The sequence below is a fragment of the Spermophilus citellus genome, assembly GCF_964194105.1.
Source record: "Spermophilus citellus genome assembly, chromosome: 4".
NCBI lineage: Eukaryota > Metazoa > Chordata > Mammalia > Rodentia > Sciuridae > Spermophilus > Spermophilus citellus.
In genome coordinates, this window is record NC_138185.1 from 225,079,376 (window position 1) to 225,101,312 (window position 21,937).

The window sequence follows — 21,937 nt, forward strand, 5'->3', positions numbered from 1 at the left end:
GGTGGCGGCGGCATGCGGGTCGGACCCCAGTACCAGGCGGCCGTGCCCGACTTCGACCCCGGTGAGTAGCGCGCGGCCGGCCGCGAGCGGCGGGATCCCGGCGACAACTTTCTTTTTGTGCGTGTTGGCCCTGCGGTCCGCGGGGGCACGCGGGGCGCGACGGGGGCCGCGCGCACGCACGGCGCGGGCTGCGGGCCGGCGGGAGGCCCGGCCCGGCCCGCGCCCCCGCCCCCCACCCTCAGGCCCTGGCCGCGGTCGCACCTGGCAGCAGGAGCGGGATGCCCGCGCCCAGGTGAGCTGCGACCCGCCGGGCCGGGTGGCGTGCGGGAGAGTTGGCGTGCTGAGCGCCCGGACTGAGCGGCCCACGAGACCCCTCCTGGGAAGCCTCGCCCGGCTGTGCCCTGCGGGCCTGTGTCCTCGCCGGCTCTGGACCCCTCTCCCATCCTTAGAAGGAGTGGAACCCCCAAAACCAGCTCATAAAACTAGTGTGCTTTCCAGAGGGCGTTTGCCTGGACAAGAGAGGCTCGCGTGTGGCAGTTTGGTTTTTAAGACCTATTTGTAAATGCATATGCATTTCCTTTTTTTTTTTTTTTTTTTGGTGGGTTAGTACAGGGGAGAGGAAGAGGTTGCGAAAGAATAGAACCATCAGGAGCTTTAGCTAACCAATGGTTTCCACCTACCAGAAATCCCTGCACCCCAGAATGGAGCATTTACTTCCCTTGCTGCTCTGGGTGGAAGCAAATTTAAAGTGGTACAAAAAAAAAAAAAGTCAAATCAGACAAAGGAATTTTTCAGATTTTAATACATGAGATTCTCCCCCGTCTCTGTATGAGTCTGTCTTTAAAGGTTGTTGGTATAGAAAATGTTTGAAAGGACGTGGGTTTTGTTTCAGAAGTAAAATTCAAAAGACTCTTGTAAAGCTGGAGTGAGCAGTCCTCTTCCTGGTTGGAGGGCTTTAGAACTGGAGGTTCTCTAAGTAGGTTAGACCACTAGTTTGTTTGAAGAAATAAATGCTTTTCCTTGGAAACAGGACTGCGGAAAATTGCAAGGATCTAGTCCTCAAAAAAGGCGATTGCTCTTAAGCTGTGATTAAGGTACTAAACACTGGGTGTGCTTAGAAGTGAAAATGCAGAAGGATCCCCTGCTGAGCTGGGGCACTCTGGAAATAAACGGCTTTTCCCAAATTTGTGTTCTATGGTCTGATGACTTACTCTTTTATATTTAATGTAGCCTGACTTCCAGATTTGTATTCCTTTTAAGCCCCTCTGGTAGTTTCCCCTCCCCCCAGATCTTCCTTTTTTGATAGACACTTCTCATTTGTGAGTGACAGGATAGAACCAGGCGGCCAGGCTTTTTCTCTTCTGTGCAAAGCTCCACCATTCTAGGGTTGGCCACCAGGGGAAGCATTCCGTTTTTTGCTTACAGTTGACCCCATCTTCATTTTGTAGGTCAAGTCTTATCTGTGGTAATATTCAGAACAGAAAAGCTTGTCACTAAATTTTCTCCAGGTGTTATTTTTTAAAAATATTTTTATTTATTTTTTAGTTATAGGTGGACACAATAGCTTTATTTTATTTTATGTGATGCTGAGGAATGATCCCAGTGCCTCAGGCATGCTAGGCAAGCGCTGTACCTCTGAGCCACAACCCTAGCCCTCTCCAGGTGTTATTTTTTTTTTTAATATTTATTTACTTATTTTTTTGGTTTTGGGCGGACACAACATCTTTATTTGTATGTGGTGCTGAGGATGGAACCCAGGGCCACACGCATGCCAGGCAAGCATTCTACCGCTTGAGCCACATCCCCAGCCCTCCAGGTGTTATTTTTAGAGTCAAGTTGAGCAAATCTTTAAGTTGGTCAGTTTCAATGCATTAATTTTGGAAGATTTATTTAAGTATGTTGAGTATGATTGAGGAAAAGGGCATATTTGATAGTCACATTTTTGTTTTTTGGTTTCAGTGTTGGGGATTGAACCCAGAGTGTCAGGCATGCTAGGCAAGGGGCTCCACCACTGAGCTACTTAACATCCTCAGCCAGGACTTAGATTTCTGACATTCTTTCATCTAAATACTAATGTTTAGCTCCTGCATTGTTAATAATGAGTCTAATGGCTTTGGAGCTGTATCTTTGAAACACCATATGTTATAGGATAGTATTTTGAACTGTCTTTTGATTCCTCTCTTTCTTCTCTGGTGGTACTCGGGATAGAAATCCTTGGACTACTTGATGGGGGAAGTATAAGCATAAACTTGCTGGAGCCTTGGATTCTGGAAAGTAAAACATTGTCAGTGTTTTGATGCATCATTGTACTGCCAATTGATTGAGTCTTTTTTAAAAAAATATTTTATTTATTTTTCCGTTTCTGGTAGAGACAATATCTTTGTTTGTATGTGGTGCTGAGGATCAAACCTGGGCCGCACCCTTGCCAGGGGAGCGCGGTACCGCTTGAGCCACATCCCCAGCCCCTTGATTGAGTCTTGATATTAACATTTGTACATTTTCTGTTTTAATCTGAAAGAAATCCAGCCAGTATGAAATTATTTCAGGCCCTATTTTGTCAGTCTGAGCAATGAGACACATTCCTGAATGTGGCTAAAAATTGTGAGGCTTTCCTATTTTCTAGTGATTTTTCATGTGGTTTTTATTTAACTTGAAATCTAAGGGGGAAACCAACTGACTTTTTTTTTTTTTTTTTTTTTTTTGGTACCATGGATTGAACTCAGGGGCACTCAACCACTGAGCTACATCTCCAGCCCTGTTTTGTATTTTTATTTAGAGACAGGGTCTCACTGAGTTGCTTAGTGCCTTACCATTGCGGAGGCTGGCTTTGAACTCTCAGCCTCCTGAGCCGCTGAGATTGAAATTTTTATTTTGGAATATAAATTGTACAACGTGTTTGTTTTATGGCATATTTTTCTTTTAGGTCTTTAGAATTGAGCTATACTCCTTTTTAATTTTAATTTGTGTGTGTGTGTGTGTGTGTGTGTGTGTGGCACTAGAGATGGAATCCAGGGGGGCTCTGCCACAAAGCTACATCCCCAGCCCATTTTATTTTGAGAAGGGGTCTTGCTAAGTTGCCAGGCTGGCCTGAACTTTTTTTTTTAATGTGGTGCTGGGCAATGAACTCAGTGCCTCATGCATGCTAGGCAAGGACTCTACCACTGAGCTACAACCCCAGCCTCTGGCCTGAACTTTTAATCCTCTTGCCTTAAGTCTCCCAAGTCATTGGGATTACGGGCATGTGATGTTCTTCACAGGAGTAAAAGAAGTTAGAATAACATGGGAATGAGGGTGTAGTTGTGACAACTTTTTCTTTCTACCTGCTGGAGTGGGCTTGTTTGAGTGCTGGGAGTTGAACCCAGGTCCTTGGACATCATAAGCACACACTTTGCCACTCAACTAAACTACAATCACTTCCCAAGGGGTTGGTGTTTTCCTTTCTTGTGGTGCTGGGGATTGAACCCAGTGATGCTCTACCACTAAGCTGTATTCCCAGCCTTTTAAAATTTTTATTTTGAGACAGAGTTGCGCTAAGTTGCTCAAGCTGGCTTAGAGCTTTTCATACTTCTGCTGAGATTATGTGCACGTGCTCTGAAACCTGGCTTTTTTTTTTTTTTGCCTGAGTTTTGGGTGCACCTTTGTGTTTTAAAAAATTATTATTAGTAGTAGTATCATTATACAAGAATTTGAACAGACAGACATGAAACTCATCAAACTCATCAAAGGAGCCCCCCTGCCCCAGCTGCACTAAGCTACATCCCAATCCCAAACCTTTTTTTTTTTTTTTTTTTTTTTTTTTTTTTGAGACAAGGTTTTTAAGTTGCTGGGCTGACCTCAAACTTGTGATCCTCTTGCCTCAGGCTCCAATGTAGCTGGAATTACAGGCATGTGCTACTGTAAAATAAAATTAAAACATGGCTTTTTTTCTTTTAAAGTATATATAGTAAAGGTGTGTGGGTGGAAAAAGTTGACTTTATTTATTTTTTTGGTCAGGTTTTATTTATTTGCAGATCACAGCTTGACCCTGTTCTGTGACTGGCTGGAGCTAAGATTGCCTGATAGTCTCTATAAAGTCCAAGGAAGAGTTAATTCTGTTATGCCTTGCAGATAGCAAATGAAGTGAATATAGTATGGTAGTGCTAAAACGCTGATTCAGTTCATATAGTCCAAGACAGAGATTGAAATCCGTAGAGAAAAAGTTTTTATCATTTAACATTAAAAACAAGCCAGAGTGCAGCCCCTCCACCTTTAATTTGGGCTTTGTGTCCATATGTGGTACCCAGACTTTCCACACTCTGTCATGGAGGATGTCCAGTGGTGGTTGGTTTCTGTAGAGTCCAGCAGGCACAGAACAGTGAGTGGGGAACTTAGGGATCCCACCTCCAGTTCTTTCCTGAACTCGTGAAGCGTCACTTGTCTTGAAATGAGTAGTGTTTTTCTATACAAAACTATGAATGTGGGCTGGGGATGTGGCTCAAGCGGTAGCGCGCTCTCCTGGCATGCGTGCGGCCCGGGTTCGATCCTCAGCACCACATACCAACAAAGATGTTGTGTCCGCCAAGAACTAAAAAATAAACATTAAAAATTCTCTCTCTCTCTTTCTCTCTCTTAAAAAAAAAAAACAAACTATGAATGCTCCTGTGTCTTCCTGAGAGCATGCAGCTTTAGTGTATCTTTTTGGTCATTTCTTTGTGGCTCTTCCTCTTTGTTGACTTCTAGCCAAAGGAGCACGGTGATAGGAGGTTAGGGTTGGCTCCAGTTCTTTGTTTTCTGAAGCTTGTGTTATGTCAACTTTATCCTGAGTTCGTTTTCGGTATCACAGTTCACTTGTGCTAAAATTACAACTTACAGAAGAGGAATCCCCCAGCCCCTCATCAAACCCAGGGTTTGCGCATGCTAGGGATGTGCTTTGTCAATGAGTTACGCTCCCAGTCCAGAAGATGAGATTGTTAATGGTAATAATTTTTGAGAAAATGGTCCTTCAGAAAAGCAACCTGTAGTTTGAGCATTCAGTCCGATATATGTAATCAGATTTGAAAATTTGTGGTGTCACTGGAGCTTAACTGTCACTTTGAAGTTGACTTGTAGTAGTAAGATGTGTTATACTTTTCATGTGGACAGAAGATTTTACTGAATAGGATGCTTGGCCTGCCTTTCATTTGCTTTCACTGGTGATCCTGTGCTGCTTTTCTTTTTTTTTTTCTTTTTTTTTTTTTTAAAGAGAGAGTGAGAGAGAGAGGGACAGAGAGAGAGAGAATTTTTTTAATATTTATTTTTTAGTTCTTGGCGGACACAACATCTTTGTTGATATGTGGTGCTGAGGATCGAACCCGGGCCGCACGCATGCCAGGCGAGCGCGCTACCGCTTGAGCCACATCCCCAGCCCGGCACATAGCTATTGTAAATTTGTCACCAGGTCCCTTGATTCTAAGATCGATGTCACTGAGAATTGATACCTTTTTTTTTGTGTTGTTTCAAAGCTAATGTTATTCAGTTCATTTTGGTTTGCTAACTGTTAATGATTTGGCCCAAATTACATTGCCAAATGACTAGAAAAGTTCTGGTTTAGTTCCTGGGTAGCATGTAATTGTAATAGCATTTTAGAGATTATAGTTATGACTCTGAATACTCTAAAGGTCAGTTATTTTCTTACAAAAGATTAAAATATTGTGAGCTACAACTAAATTGAGCTGTGTTATGGATTTAGCCACTGATAGAAGGAAATGAGTGAACGTGTGGATGGGGAGGTGCTGCTTGTTACTGACAGAAAACCCTCAAAAGAATGACCTTTCAGTGCCTGGTTAGTGTGGTGCATACTCTGTGCCAAGCTGTTCTGAACACCTTAAGTCCTTTAACCACCACAGCAGCCATATGAGATGAAATTAGTATCTTCACTTTCCTTATGAGGGAACTGAGGCTCTTAGTGACTTAGTGTTTTGATCCAATCTAATAATTTGCTCAATACATTATTTACTCAAGTCTGAGATCATCTATCAGTTGGAGAATGCATTATTATTTTATATATCACTAAGAAAGGAAAAACATCAACATAGTACCATTAATTGTAAGTTACAATTAGACTTCAATCTTGTATATTTCAGGAATAGATAGCCAGAAATCTTCTTTAAGGAAAAATGCTTAAGAGCAAACTGTATTGGATCAATTGATGTGCTGTTTCCCCACAGACTCAAATGTTACGGAGTTTTATGTTTAGGGTGCCAGAGCCAGTTTCATGTCTATATTCTTCTTGATAGTGAAAACACAGATGAAATGGGAGGTAGCCAGCTAGGTTGGCTGGGGCAGATTGAAGTGAGGTGATTCAAGTGAGGTGCATGTGTGTGTGTTGAAGTAGGTATCTTCAGCACTTAACAGTAGGTGTCTTCTACCTTCAGTGGAAGGTGATTTTGGTGGTGCTGTGGATTGAGCCCAGGGCCTTGCACGTGCTAGGCAAGCGCTCTACCACTGAATCACACTGCAGCCAAGTGGAAGTTTTGTGTGTGTGTGTGTGTGTGTGTGTGTGTGTGTGTGAAGGGGTACCAGGGATTGAACTCAAAGGCACTTGACCACAGAGCCACATCCCCAGCCCTATTTTGTATTTTATTTAGAGACAGGGTCTCTTTGAGTTGCTTAGTGCCTCGCAACTAAGTTCAATCCTTAGTAACCCCCCCTGAAAAAAAAAAAGAACCTTGTCTTGAATAAGGTGTGAAATGACAAAATATCTAAGAGTATTTTAAGAAATTCTTGATTTCAACTGTATAGCAAATGTAGCTGTGGCTAGTGTTGTTTTATAGCTAATTTCCTTCCTTTGCATATTTTTATCTTCCTCCTCCCACCAAAAACCAGACACATTCCTTTCTTCTCCTTCCACACACACAAAAAAATGTGTAAATTTATTGATGTTATTAGATAATTTTGGACTAATTTTCAGAGACTTGAATATATAGCTGACCCTTGCAATGTGGATTTGAAGTGCTCCTGAATTGTGCCCAGCCAGACTGCGGCAATCTACTTTTATGGATTTATTTTTTTGAGATTCATGACAATTTGAAAAATCTCACACAAACTTTATAGTCTAGAAATATATTAAAAAAATAAAAAGAAAGAAGTATGCCATGAATGTATATATGTGGATATTGCCTGTTTTACATTTACTACCATAAAATATGATGTATAAACATTACAAAAAGTTGAAATTGATTAAAACTTAGGCACACAAATACAGACTTACATAGTGCCATTCCTGTTGCTAATGCAGAAAGCTCAAGTGTTAAACTGTGTGTGAGCTGATAATTTTCATATGAGCAATTTGTCTCCAGTAAATTGTTGCAGTGAAAAAATGATTTCTGGCAATTCTCAAGTATTTTTAACCACATATAATAAATACAATATACAATCTGTATGTTAATCAACTGTGTTATTGATAAAGCTTCCAGTTAGTGGCAGGTTATTAGTAGTTGAATTTTTGGGAATGAAATGTTATATGTGGGCTGGGGATGTAGATCAGCGGTAGAGCACTTCCCTGGCATGCACAAGGCCCTGGGTTTCATTCCTAGTACCACCAAAGAAGAAAAGTTACACATTTTTTTTTTTTTTTTTTGAGGGGCGGGTATTGGGGATTGAACCCAGGGGTGCTTAACCTCCAAGCCTCATCTCCAGCTTTTTTTTTTTTTTTTTTTGGAATGGGGTCTTCCTAAATTTCTTAGGTCCTTGCCAACTTGTGATCGATCCTGTTGACTCAGGAGGCTGAGTTGCTGGGATTACAAGTGTGCCCTACTGCCCAGCTGCACATGGATTTTTTTTTTTGGGGGGGGTTATCAGGGATTGAATTTAAGGGCACTCACCCACTGAACCACATCCCCAACCCTATTTTGTATTTTATTTAGAGACAGAATTTCACTGAGTTGCTCAGTGCCTCGCTTTTGCTGAGGCTGTCTTTGAACTCGCTATCCTCCTGTCAACCTCCTGAGCTGCTGGGATCACAGGTGTGAGCCACCTTTCCTGTCTGGGATTATGGAATTGTGCCACCTTGCCTGGCTATGCTTTTTTTTTTTTTTTCCTTTTTGGTACTGGGAATTGAACCCAGGGGCGCTTAATGACTGAGCCACATTCCCATCCCTTATGTTTTTTATTTTGAGACAGGGTATCCACATGTTGCTAAATTGCTGAGGCTGGCTTTGAATTTGTGATCCTCTTGTTTCTACCTCCCAAATTGCAGGGATTACAGGCATGTGCCACCATGCCTGGCACCTGTCTTTCGCTTCATTTACTTAGCATAATTTTTTTTTGGGGGGGCAGTGATGGGAATTGAATCCAGGGCAGGGCCTCATGTATGCTAGGCAGGTGGTCTACTACTGAGCTACATTCCCAGCCATGCATAAAATTAATTTGTAAATTTTTTTTCTATTTAAAAAATACTTTATTTTTTTAGTTGTAGTTGGACACAACACCTTCATTTTATTTATTCTATTTTTATGTGGTGCTGAGGATTGAACCCAGGACCTTGCACCTGCTAGGCAAGTGCTCTATCTTAGCCACAACCCAAGCCCAATTTGTAAAGTTTTTAAATTCTTAATATTTTGTAGTTTACTAAAGATTGAACTCGGGGCCTTGAGCATGCTGGGCAAGCACTCTACAGTGAGCTTCCCAGCCCTTTAGACAGGATCTCACTAAGTTTCCCAGGCATGCCTCAAACTTCTAATTCACCTGCCTCAGCCTCTAAGTTGCTATGATTACAGGTGTGTACCACTGAACCAGGGTAAGGGCTCTTGATTTTTCTATATCCTTGCCAACACTCTTTTGTTTTATTTTTTCTAGTACTGGGGATTGAACCCAGAGCTGCTGTACTTCTGAGCTATACCTCTAGCCCTTTTTATTTTATTTTATTTTTTTGAGATAGAATCATGTTAAAATGCTCAAGAGTTTGGCCTTGAATTTGTGATCCCCCCGTTTCACCTCCTGAGTTGCTAGAATTACATGTATGCACCTCTTTCCCAGACTCACTTTTTATTTTTTATTTTTATTTTTAAAATAGTTATTGATAAGGTTTGTTTTATTTTCTAAGCATGCACTCTACCACTGAGCTATAACCCCAGCACTAAGGTACATTGCCAAGGCAATGTACCTCTCTTCTGAGTTAGTTTTTGGGTAGAGAGATTCATTATAGCCTTTTGGTGTGTAGAGAGTAATGTTCGAGGGACTTAGATGTTTAAAATCCCTCAAGGAGTCTGACCTAATTTAGGAGATAAATCACAATGAAGTATGAAAATCCACTGGTGATAGAGCAGAGGGGCCTGTGAGACATGATGTGGTGTCACCTGTGGTGGAGGGTAGGAATTGAAGGAACCAGGGAGAAGTTTTAGATGGAATAGTCTTTTCAGCCATTGCTGTAAAAGCAGGAGTTATTCAGTACTTATGATTTTATGGTGCTTAATAATTAAAAATTAATCTTATGTGACATAAGCTTTAAGTATTATAAAATTGTTTTAAACATTCTAATTTAAAGATGTTCTACTGGGCACGGTGGCTCACCCCTGTACTCCCAGTGGCTTGAGAGGCTGAGGCAGGAGGATCATGGGTTCAAAGCCAGCCTCAGCAAAAGTGAGATACTAAGCAACTCACTGAGACCCTGTCTCTAAATAAAATACAAAATAGGGCTGGGGATGTGGCTAAGTGGTTGAGTGCCCCTGAATTTAATCTCCTGTACCTAAAATAAGATAAAATAAAATAAAGATGTCCAATCCAGGTTTTTTTTTTTTTTAATTATCAAGAGTTACTTAGCTACATGTGACTATTAAATTTAGCTGGGCATGGCTGTATACACTTACAATCCCAGTGATTCAGGAGACTGAAGCAGGAGAATTGCAAGTTTGAAGCCAGCCTCAACGACTTAATGAGGCCTAGACCCCAAATTAAAAAAAAAAAAAAAGGGGCTGGAGGTGTAGCTCAATCCCCAGTACTACAAAAAGAAAAAAAAAAAAATGTATTCCTTCTGTTATACTAGGCACATTTCAAGTGCTACTGGCTATCATATTAGCTCAGAAAAGAACATCTCCATTGTTCCAGAAAGTTTGATTGGATAGCACTGATTTAGAAGTTCTGAAGAATTGAAAGATTTGTTTTTAGTACTTTTTGTAGCCAGTTCAGAAGCCTTGCCTGTTCAGTCAAGGTACATGATGAAATTTGAGATTAGTACAGCTGATAAATATGACGGCTGTGTACTGAATTCCTCTAGTGGGGTGTTTGTTCAAAATATTGCTATTAAGCTGTTCAAAATAAGATTTCTTGAAGAAAGCAAGTAGAATGGGTAGTTTATTGAAGATAAACACATGGCCTAAAAAAATCAGAAAGGCTCAGCCTTATTTTAAATGGATTTGATTTGTGAAAACAGCCTCCTTACTGAGGTACAATTGACATAAAATAAATTGCACACATTTAATCCCCTTTCCCCCCTTTTTTAGTGATACTGGGGATTGAACCTAGTACCTTATAAGCTACTGAGCTACATCCCTTGCCTCTTTCTCTCTCCCTTTTCCTCCTCTCCCACTTTCCTCTCCTTTCTCTTTCTCCTCCTACTCTTTTTTTTTCTTGTTGTTTGGTTTTGAGGTACCAGGAACTGAACTCAGGGGTGCTCCACTACTAGCTACATTACTAACCCTTTTTAAATTTTATTTTGAGACAGTGTCAGTAAGTTGCTAGGCTGGCCTCAAATTTATAATCCTTCTGGCCTTAGCCTTCCAAATTGCTGGGATTACAGGTGTGTGCCACACACCAGGCCAAACTACGTGCGTGCGTGTGTGTGTGTGTGTGTGTGTGTGTGTGTGTGTATTTTTTTTTTAGTTGTAGATGGAAACAATACCTTTATCTTATTTGTTTTTATGTGGTGCCGAGGATCAAACCCAGTGCCACACGCATGCTACGCAAGTGCTCTACCACTGGGTCACAACCCTGGCCCCAAATAGTACATATTTTAAAGTGTATAATTACATGCATCAATAGGCTGAATTACATCTCATTGCTTTCTTTCTTTTTATTTATTTATTTATATATGACAGCAGAATGCATTATAATTCTTATTACATATATAGAGCACAATTTTTCATATCTCTTTCATATCTCTGGTTGTATACATAGTATATTCACACCAATTTGTGTCTTCATACCTGTACTTTGGATAAAAATGATCATCACATTCCACCATCATTAATTACCCCATGCTCCAACCCATCTGTCCTACCTAGAGTTCATCTATTCCTCCCATGCTCTCTGTCCCTATCTCACTATGAATCAGGCCTCCTTATATCAAAGAGAACATTCGGCATTTGGTTTTTTTGGGATTGGCTAACTTGATTCATTGCTTTCTGAAGAGCTCTTCAGTATTGTTTCTTCTTCTTCTTCTTCTTTTTTTTTTTTTTTTTTTTTGGTACTGGCGATTGAACTCACGACACTTGACTATTAAGCCACATCCCCAGCCCTATTTTGTTTTTAATTTAGAGGCAGGGTCTCACTGAGTTGTTTAGTGCCTCGCTTTTGCTGAGGCTGTGTTTGAACTAGAGATCCTACTGCCTCAGCCTCCCTGTTGGCTATTTCTTTTCTTTTTTTTTTTTTGAGAAAGGTTCTTACTCTGCCTAGGCTGACCTTTAGTTCCTGTGCTTAAGTGATCCTCCTGCCTCAGCCTCCCTTATGGCTGGGATTATAGGTTGACCACCACACTGGATTTTCCTTCATTTTGAGTAACTGCAAATTTTCTAGGATAATGCAATGTTGAGTGTGCCTTTAACTTCACCCATTGTTTTTTCCATCTTAGACATTGTAGGTTTCACATCTAGAATTTGATTTGGATCTGTTTAACACATACAGTCTTCTTAATTTTTTAAGACATTGGGTACAGTCCTCCCAACCTCATTTTTGGTACTAGTGATTGAACCCAGGGTTGTTTTACCACTAAGTCATATCTCCAGCCCTTTTTATTTTTTATTTTGAGTCAGGTCTTGCTGAATTGTGCAGGTTGGTCTCCTGACTTGTGATCTTCCTGCTTCGGCCTTCTGAGTCACTGGGATTACTGGCAAGCACTACCACACCCAGCCAGAAGCAGCCTGAATGCCCTTGTCTACTAATTCTATAATTGGTATAATTTCTGGTTCAGTTTTGGTTGATTTTTCTCTTCATTTTGGGTTGTCTCTTCCTCTTTTCTTTGCTTGTCGTTAATTTTTATTTGGAAGCCAGACCTTATACATTAACTTGGGTGGGTGCTGGGTATTTTTTTATTTTTATAAATATTCTTGATTTTGTTAGGAGACAAGACTAAGATTATTAGAAGTACTTTGGTTATTTCAAGTCTTCCTTTTAGTTTTGTTAGGATGAAAATAGCATTTCTTCTAGGGCTGATGTTTCTGCTACTGAGTACTTCACCTTATGGTCTGGCTGTCTGGAGAAGACACACTTCTGTCTTTGTATGAGGATCACAGACTGTTCCATTTGGGGGTTCTTTATTTAAAAATCTCAAGTAGTGTGATGACTGTACTCTGCTGGGTGTCCCAGGCCCTTTGCAGCTGCCTGGGATTCTCTTTCCTGATACTTTGCCCTATGTGTTCTAGCCTCTTAGCCTCTTTGCACTTGGGCCTTTTTCCCACCAACTCTGGGAGATGACTGACTATTACAGCTTTTTCGTTGCTATGACCAAAACACCCAACAAGACCAACTTAGAAGAGGAAAGTTTATTTGGAGCTTTCAGTTTCAGGGATCTCAGTTGCTGTGGGCCCGAAGTGAGGTCACACATCATGGTAAAAGGATGTTGTGGATGAGCTTTGCACCACTCAGAGAGGCCAGGAAGCAAGGAGTGGGAGGGGGGAGGAAAGGACCTCAGGGAGATGAAACCTTCCAGGGCTCTCCCCCAGTGACAGCCCACCTGCCTACAGTTACCTTCCAGTCAGTCCATTCAGACCAGGATGGACTGGTTTATGTTGCAGCTCTCTAGAGACTCATTTTACCTCTGAATATTTCTGCATTAACAGGAGCTTTTGAGGGATACCTCATCTCCAAACCTTAACACTGAAGCCCTGAAGGTTATCTCTCCCCACACTGCCTCTTGGGACCCTCCAGGCACTAAACTGGAGCGCTTGTAGTATTCACCTCACGTTTCCCTTGGGGGAGGGATCCTGGGAGGGACCACTGTGCTTGTTACCTCATGTCCAGTGTCTTGAAAACTTGCTTCATGTAAGTCCAGTCTTAATTGTTGGTGATAAGGTGAAAGAGGAGAAGACAGACCTGTTTTCCTCCTCAACTCTGTTTTCACATTCTTCATAGAACACTGCAGTGACCAGGTGTTTGTGTTTTTTTTCCCTCATCCCAATTTCCCTGTGGACATCAGTTGGGCATCAGTTCTGATACTGTAGTGTCAAATCCCACAGGTTGAAGGCTGAGTGCCCAAGACTGCCCCTGGTTCAGACACTAGTTGCAAGTCTATGTCACTTGTTTTCTGACTGACTGGCTATGAACTGGGGTTCCCATGTCTCCCTCTTCGGGTTGGAATAATTTACTAAAACAGCTCACAGAACTCAGGGTAATTCATGGTTGCTGGTTTATTATGTCAAAGGACAAATAGCAATTTAATGAAAAAAAAAAAAGTTTGGTGTTAGGGGTTGAAACCAGGGAGCTGCCCATGCCAACCATTTGTTCTAACAGTGAGCTATAGATTTAAGATATTTTTTTATTTTATTTTTTATTTTTAGTTCCAAGGAATGAACCCCAGGGTGCTTAACCACTGAGCCTTTTTATTTTTTATTTTGAAACAGGGTCTTGCTAAGTTGATTAGGGCCTTGCTTGGTTGCTGAGGCTGACTTCGAACCTGTGATTCTGCTGCCTCAGCTTCCTGAGCAACTGGGATTTTAGGTGTGCGCCACTGTGCCAAGCAAGTTTCTAGAGTTTTTATGTAGTTTAGCTGTCTTTCCACCTCTTTCCTGGAGGTTGGTAAGTGTGGCTGAGTGCTCTAACCCTGCATTCACTTGGACTTCTCTGGTTCCCGTTCCCATTCTGAGGTGACTGTAGTCACCAGAAGACATTGCCATCACTCGGGAGGTTCCCAGGGTTTTTGAACACTCAGGAAGACCAAGAGTGTTCCATATCATACAGGGGAAGTCTGGCTGATGTTATTCCACCTTGGCTGAGAGCAGAAGTCTAGACATCTTAAAAAAGGAAATACAGGGATTTGTTATATTCCCTTTTTGTTGGAAAGCATTAACAATTATTTAAAATGCATATATATGTACGCGTATGCATATATGACCCCTTTCCTTGGTGCTGAGGATTAAAACTAAGGCCTTGTGCATGCTAGGCAAGCACTCTACCACTGAGTCACATCCCTGCTTCTTTTTAAAATATTGAGGTAGGGGCTCACTATGTTGCCTCAATATTGCCTCAGTCTCCCAAGTAGCTTTAAATATAGGCATGTGCAACCTCACCTGGCAAGTGCTTACATGATGTTTTTTTTTTTAAACCCTGTTCAGTTTCTTCTTTTTTTTTATTTTTTAAAAACATTTTACTTTTTAGTTGTAGTTGGACACAACACCTTTATTTCACTTATTTATTTTTATGTGGTGCTGAGGATCGAACTCGGGGTCTCGCATGTGCGAGGCGAGCGCTTTACCACTGAGCCACAATCCCAGCCCTGTTTCTGTTTCTTTTGAAAACAGCTTTTTGTTTTGTTTTGTTTTGAAAATAGCTGAGCTACATCCGTAGTCCCCAAGGCTTTTTAACTTTTAACTTTGGATTTTTATGCGTACGGAAACATTTTGTGAATAGAACACAGGTTGCATATCCCTTATCTGGAATGTCTGGGATCAGAAGTGTATCAGTTTTGGAGCTTTTCAGATTTTGGAATATTTGTGTAGACTTTACAGGTTGAGCATCCCTGAGCCCCAAAATCAGCATGCTCAGAAATTTTGAACTCTTTTGAGGGACAGTACCGTTGGTCAAAAAGTTGAAATTTGAAAGCACCTGAAGAGTTTAGGATTTCAGATTTTTGGATTCGAGTTTCTCAACCTGGCTTTTACAAACCAGAATACCAAGTTTTATGTCTTTGTATAGCTACTATTTATTTCAGTATTTGTGATGAAGTTTTTGTTCTGATTTCATTGCTTCTTAAAATCTGATGAGGATGTGTCTCAAGCGGTAGCGCGCTCGCCTGGCATGCGTGCGGCCCGGGTTCGATCCTCAGCACCACATACAAACAAAGATGTTGTGTCCGCCGAGAACTAAAAAATAAATATTAAAAAATTCTCTCTCTCTCTCTCTCTCTCTCTCCCCCCCCCCCCCACACACACACACTCCTCTCTCTCTTTTAAAAAAAAAAAAAATCTGATGACCATAGCCCAGAGTTCTCCAAAGGATAGTTATTTTGAATTAATCACTTGCTGAAAAAGTAAATAATTCAAGAATTATTATGGGGCTAGGGTTGTGGCTCAGTGGTAGAGTGCTTGCATAACATGTGTGAGGCCCTGGGTTTGATTCTCAGCACCACATATAAATAAATAAAAAACAAAGGTCCATCAACAAACTTAAAAAAAAGAATAAAAAAAAATTATTGTAATTAGTGTACTTAAGAGAAGAGTATGATTTAGGAACTACGCTTGTAATGTATGGTACCTCTGTCTTGCTGGAGAGTGTTCAAATGAGAACATGAGTTCCTTTTGAGGTACTTATGGAATATTTACTGTGTCCTGGGAAGTTTCAGTTATATATTAAATGCTTTTCATGTGCCATATAGTGACATTCCTGTGCTGAATTGGGAATTGATGTCTTAGCTGATGAACTCTGAGTTGTCTGGTCCCCTGCCTGTTGGCAAAAGGTCAGTTTCCATGGCATGACGATTCTGTGCCGCATCATTAGTGGAACTGAGGTTGAGGGTTGGGGCTGTAGGCTCCTTACACTGTTAAAGCAGGGTGTAGACTTGAATAGCTGTTTTATCTGGTTTATCAAGTTTCTGGATAATAATCAGTTCTTAGAGTTTTTTTTCAAATTAATTAATTTATCTGTTCTAATTTGCTAGACATGGCAGCAGAATGCATTTTGATTCATAGTACACAAATGGAGCACAAATTTTAATTTCTCTGGTTGTACACAAAGTAGAGTCACACCATTCATGTTTTTATACATGTACCTAGGGCAATGATGTCCATCTCATTCTGCCATCTTTCCTACCCCTCTTAAGAGTTTTATTGCTGTAAAAAAGCATGTTCAAAAGGGCTGGGTTGTGGCTCAGGGGTAGAGCGCTTGCCTAGCATGTGTGAGGCACTGGGTTCGATTCTCAGCACCAATAAAAATAAATTAAATAAAGATCCATTGACAACTAAAAAAATACATTAAAAAAAAAGCATGTGTATAAAACCACATTTTTTTTTCTTTTTTGGTACTGGGGATTGAACCCAGTGGGCTCTACCACCATGCTATATCCCCAGCCCTATTTATTTATTTATAGGAGAAAGTCACTTTTAATTGAAAAATAAAGCAGTACATCTCATACGATGTTTTGAAAAAACAATATAGACTGTAATTTGTTGAGAAAAAGCTTTCCTAAGTGGTATTGTGAAATTCAGGTATCAGTATTAAAATACTTTCCCCTCCTTTATGCTGACAAATATTTAAAATAAGAACTTTATTTCCATGAATTAAATGTACAGATTTTTCCCTATTTCCAACCCACTGACCAAATGAAGGGAGATTTTAAAGTTATTTCTATACTTGAGTTCCCAGAGAAAAGCAAATACCAAAGTCAGTATTTTCCTTATGAAAAACACCAGACAATTAATATTTAACTCATTCACAAAACTTCAAAACAGTTTCATCAAGATGATCTCCACAACAATTTTCCTTTAAAGAAGTCTGCAAATTTCAGAACAGTTGAAGTAAACTTGCTGGACATGTTAAACTTTGAAAGAAACTACTAAAGTTATTGTTTTAAACTGGAAAAATAACTAGGTCAAAAGTGTCTTTGTAAAAAAAATTTTAGTGCCTTTTTAAAAAAAATTTTTTTTTAGTTGTCAGTGGACCTTTATTTTAATTATTGATATGTGGTGCTTCACACATGCTAGGCAAGCATTCTGCCATTTATCCACAACCCAGCCCACCTTTATTTGTTTTTATGTGGTGCTAGGATTGAACCCAGTGCCTCACACTTGCAAGGCAAACTCTCTACCACTGAGCCACAACTCCAGCCCCAAAAGTATCTTTAAAAAAAAAATTATACAGCATTTCTTAAAATTACACTCATTAACGCAGAGAAAATGTTAAGGCATACAGTAAACATCACTCTTACAGTAACAGAACAAGGCATTTAAAATGTATGGCTTTTGGTGTGATTGTTATTACCATATAGTCATTACTGTTTGAAAAAGTTTTTTTTTTTAAATAAAACTTCACTTTCAAAATTAACATTTTTATTAAACCAAATTTAAAAAAGTGTTCACTGTAGAAGAGTCAGGAAGGGTTTTAAGAAAACCAAAATAGCTGGGCCTTGTGGCGGTGGCAAATGCCTATAAATCCCAGTGACTCCGGAGGCTTAGACAGGAGGATCCCGACTTCAAAGCTAGCCTCAGCAATAGTGAGGTGCTAAGCAACTCATTGAGACCCTCACTCTCTCTCTATTTTTTTTTTTTAAAGATAAGAGTGAGAGAGAGAGAGAGGGAGAGAGAGTGAGAGAGAATTTTAATATTTATTTTTTAGTTTTTGTTGGACACAACATCTTTGTATGTGGTGCTGAGGATTGAACCCGGGCCGCATGCATGCCAGGCGAGACCCTCACTCTAAATAAAATACAAAATAGGGCTGGGGATGTGACTCAGTGGTTGAGTGACCCTGAATTTAATCCCCGGTACAAAAAAGAAAAAAAGCCCAAGTATACCATTTTATACAATATATGTATATATTAGCACGAAACTGCTTCTGAGAGTTTGATCTTTTTGTAATTTTAAGGGAAGCATAAACATTGTATATTGAATGTCAGCAAATTCACTTTATCCTTCTTTTCTGTGATTTGGCCCTTCTATACAATACTTTATGATTCCCATTTCTGAATATTAATAACAAACTTAGTTTTGACTCCACTATTTTCACTATATTATAGTCACGCATTATTTTTGAGAATATCAGATGAGCACCCTATAAACAGGTAATTAATTGTATGTAAATTCAGGTTTTTTTTTTTTTGGTGGTGGTGCTAGGGATGGAACCCAGGGTCTTGTGCATGCGCAAGCACTCTACCAACTGAGCTATATCCCCAGCCCTACAGTGAACTAACTTTCTTTCTTTTTAAAAGAGAGAGAATTTTTTTTTAAAGAGAGAGAGAGAATTTTAATATTTATTTTTTAGTTTTCAACGGACACAACATCTTTGTTTGTATGTGGTGCTGAGGATCGAACTGGGGCCGCTCGCATGCCAGGCGAGCGTGCTACCGCTTGAGCCACATCCCCAGCCCCGAGAATTGTTTTTCTAATTTTTTTTTTTAGTTTTTGGTGGAGACAACATCTTTTATTTTATGTGGTGCTGAGGATCGAACCCAGCGCCCCACGCATGCCAGGCGAGCGCCCTACTGCTTGAGCCACATCCCCAGTCCCTACGGTGAACTTTCTGTAGAGTTGAAATTATTAAAGAAATCTCACTAGTCTTCAGAAATACTAAATGTTATAAAAATACAATTTTCTTATAGTTGAATACTTCAGCTATAATCTGTGTTTAAACATTTCCTTTGGATTCTTCCATTTAGCACTTCAAGTTTTCATTCTGCAACTCTGACAACTGGCTCAGATTTGTTAAGTTTATACCAATTACATCTTTCAGAATTTGCTACTTGTGATACCTGTGTACAATAAATAGGAGAAACTGCACCAAATTTCAAAAGCAACATAATAATAATGAAATTTAAAAATACATAACACAAGAAAAAGATAAAAGTACAACAGGGATTCCCTTTTTACCAATACATTAGTGGAATATAATATTTTTATGCTAAAGTAATGTCATAACTTTGGTTTTTTAACTTGTCAAGAGGATGAAGTTTTTAGGTGGCCCAAACATTATTTTTCAGTTAAAAAATTTAAAACAGTAGACTGAGTTATGCCAGACGCTGTGGTGCACACCTGTAATCCCAGTGGCTCGGGAAGCTGAGGCAGGAGAATTACAAGTTCAAAGCCAGCCTCAGCAAAAGCGAGGCTCTAAGCAACTCAATGAGACTCTGTCTCTAAATAAAATACAAAATAGGGCTGGGGATGCGGCTCAGTGTCTCTGAGTTTAATCCCCGGTACCCACACCCCATTCCCCTGCCAAAAAAACGACTGAATTACTTTTTTTAAAAAATATTTATTTTTGGGCTGGGGATGTGGCTTAAGTGGTAGCGCGCTTGCCTGGCATGCGTGAGGCCCAGGTTGGATCCCCAGCACCACATATAAAGATGTTGTGTACACTGAAAACTAAAAATAAATATTAAAATTCTCTCTCTAAAAATATATATATATATTTTTTTAGTTATAGGTGGATACAGTATCTTTATTTTATTTTTATGTGGTGCTCAGGATCGAACCCAGTGCCTCATGCATGAGAGGTAAGTGCTCTCCCTCTGAGCTACAATCCCAGCCCCCTGAATTAGTTTTTAAATGGTCACTTCATGTAGTTTTCCCCTTAAAGATGGCACTTGCAGGTACAGAGATACAGAGATGTCTACAAGCTTCAGATGTTTACTTGAAAAGATTCTTCAACAGCACTTTGATATTGGGTTTCCTCATCTAGCAGAAGATTTACAAATTCTAATTGAACATGTCTTTGATTTAGATGATTAACAAAATTTCTAGTAATCTGGCTAGGATCTCCCCAAGGAAGAGACACAAATAGAACATGTCGCAGGAACTATCTGAAATAGGTGGTTACTGTTACAGTGATCAAGTAAATCTTTCTGGTAAAATTTGACTCTTGACACAAGGACACTCAAAGGTGGGATGCTCAGAACTTGTATTCTCTTGATAAGTTTCCGTGTTATCAGATGTGAATGTTTGACTCCTATTACTCTTCCCTACTGAATCTTGTTTGTTAATTTGTTTGCTTTACTTATTTATTTTATGTGGTGCTGAGGATCGAACCTAGTGCCTCATATGTGCAAGGCAAGTGCTCTACCACTGAGCCACAACCCCAGTCCCCCTGCTGAATCTTGATTTGAAAGTTGGAATGATAGGAGAAACACCATATTCATCCTGATACTTCTTACAAGATTTATAATGCTGTCTCATGGGATAGGATTTAATCTGGTTTGCATAGCATCTACAACTACCAGAAAACTTTCTCATAATATTTTCAAGATCTAAGGCCTGTTCTGGACATGCTGTTTCTCTTCTAGTCACATTCCCACTAGACAAGGGACAATATATTCCACTTTCTCTCATTGCAGTCAGTAAACATTTTCTACTGAAAATGGCCTGACAGGCTTCAGACAGATTAGTGTCTTGGCCACTGGGGTTGTGAGGGGGGCTGGCATAGAGGAACAAGGCTGTGGTGGCCTAGGGCCAGACTTCCTGCACAGACCCATTTTTTTTTTTTTTTTTTATTTTGAGACAGTGTCTTGCTAAGTCATTGGGGTTTCCTCTGTTATTTATTCAGGCTGATGTGGAACTTGATCCTCTTGCCTGAGCTTCCCTCGCAGCTGGGATTACAGGTGTGCGCCACTGCACGGGGCTAAAATGTTCATTTTAAAGCCGATGAAACAAAGGTTCATAAATGTTGAGTCATTTGCCCAGGGACAAATAGCCTGTAGGGAAGTCACAGTCCAAATTTAGGCAGCCAGAGCTGGGCGCTGGTTTGTGCTGTTGTGCCCCCAAATTTCCCCTCACTCTTGTTCCGTCTGAAAAGAATTGCCTCCTAGTGACACTGTTTTCCCTGCAGCCCTCTCGGTGGCACTTGTACCCCTGTGTCCCTTGCATTACTTTACCCAGAAGTGCAGTGTCCTTTTGTGTCATCTTGCCATCTCTATACCTTTCTTCTCTCCTGCCTAAAAACACCTACCATGAGCTTGCTGTTATTACATTATCCTTGCAGTACTGCCTTTTGCTATGATTTTTTAAAACAGATTGCTCTTGAGGGTGAAGGCCTTTATCATTATGTATTGTCCCTCTTTTTATCTCTAGTAATGCTTCCTGCCCTCAGATCAATATGGCTTGGCTAGTTTTCTTCTTGTTAGTGTTTGAATGATATTCTCCCCCCCCCCTTTCTTTTTTTACTTTCAACTTTTCTTTATTCTAATATCTGGGTGTGTGAATGGGTTTTATCTAACTCTTAAAAGCAAGCCTTTAGTTCCATTTAATGTAGTTATCGATATGTTTGTATTTTGACCTATTCAGTTTTCTATTTAACCCATCTTTTCTGTTGTTGTTTCTCTCTCTCTCTTCCCTTTGGCTTTATTTTGTATTGATTGTCTTTATTATTATTCTGCACTTTCCCTTGGTTTGGTAGTTGTGTTCTTTTTGTTTGTATTTTGTTTTGGCAGAGCTGGAGATCCAGCCCAGGGTCTCCCACATGCTAGGCAAGTGCTTTACCATTGAACCATACCCATAGCCTCCCCATAGTGTTTTTATTTATTTTTTTAGGTGTATATGGAGACAACACAATACCTTTATTTATTTATTTTTTTGTGGTGCTGAGAATCGAACTGGGTCCCGCCCGTGTTAGGCAAGCGCTCTACTGCTGAGCCACAATCCCAGCACCCCACCATAGTGTTCTTTTAAAATAATAATAACAACAACAACAACAACAACAACTTTCTCTTAGTGGTCATCCTAGGGATTGAAATTTGCATTTTTTATTTCCTCAATCTAATGTTAACTTGGTGCTTTTACCTGATGGCTGGAAAGTGCTCCTTATTATGCTTAGCCGCAGTGAGCACTCCGGTCCCCAGTGTGCCATTGCT

At 40.2% G+C, this 21,937-nt stretch overlaps 1 protein-coding gene and 1 pseudogene across 3 annotated transcripts in view; one reads left to right on the forward strand and one right to left on the reverse strand.

The window, feature by feature from the left end:
• RCOR1 (REST corepressor 1) overlaps positions 1 to 21,937 on the forward strand; it is a 132,915-nt gene that overhangs the window by 989 nt on the left and 109,989 nt on the right. For both annotated transcript variants that reach the window (XR_014021863.1, XM_081293372.1), the window contains exon 2: positions 2 to 61. Coding sequence is in view for 1 of the 2 variants with exons in the window: in XM_081293372.1 (XP_081149498.1) it covers positions 2 to 61 (60 nt within the window). In the remaining variant the exon portion in view is untranslated. The remainder of the gene's footprint in view (position 1; positions 62 to 21,937) is intronic.
• Positions 19,714 to 21,577, reverse strand: LOC308647386 (E3 ubiquitin-protein ligase RNF138-like; annotated as a pseudogene). The gene is made up of 3 exons: positions 21,567 to 21,577; positions 20,166 to 20,505; positions 19,714 to 20,069 (listed from the first exon to the last, which is right to left on the reverse strand). The product of its transcript is annotated as an E3 ubiquitin-protein ligase RNF138-like (transcript).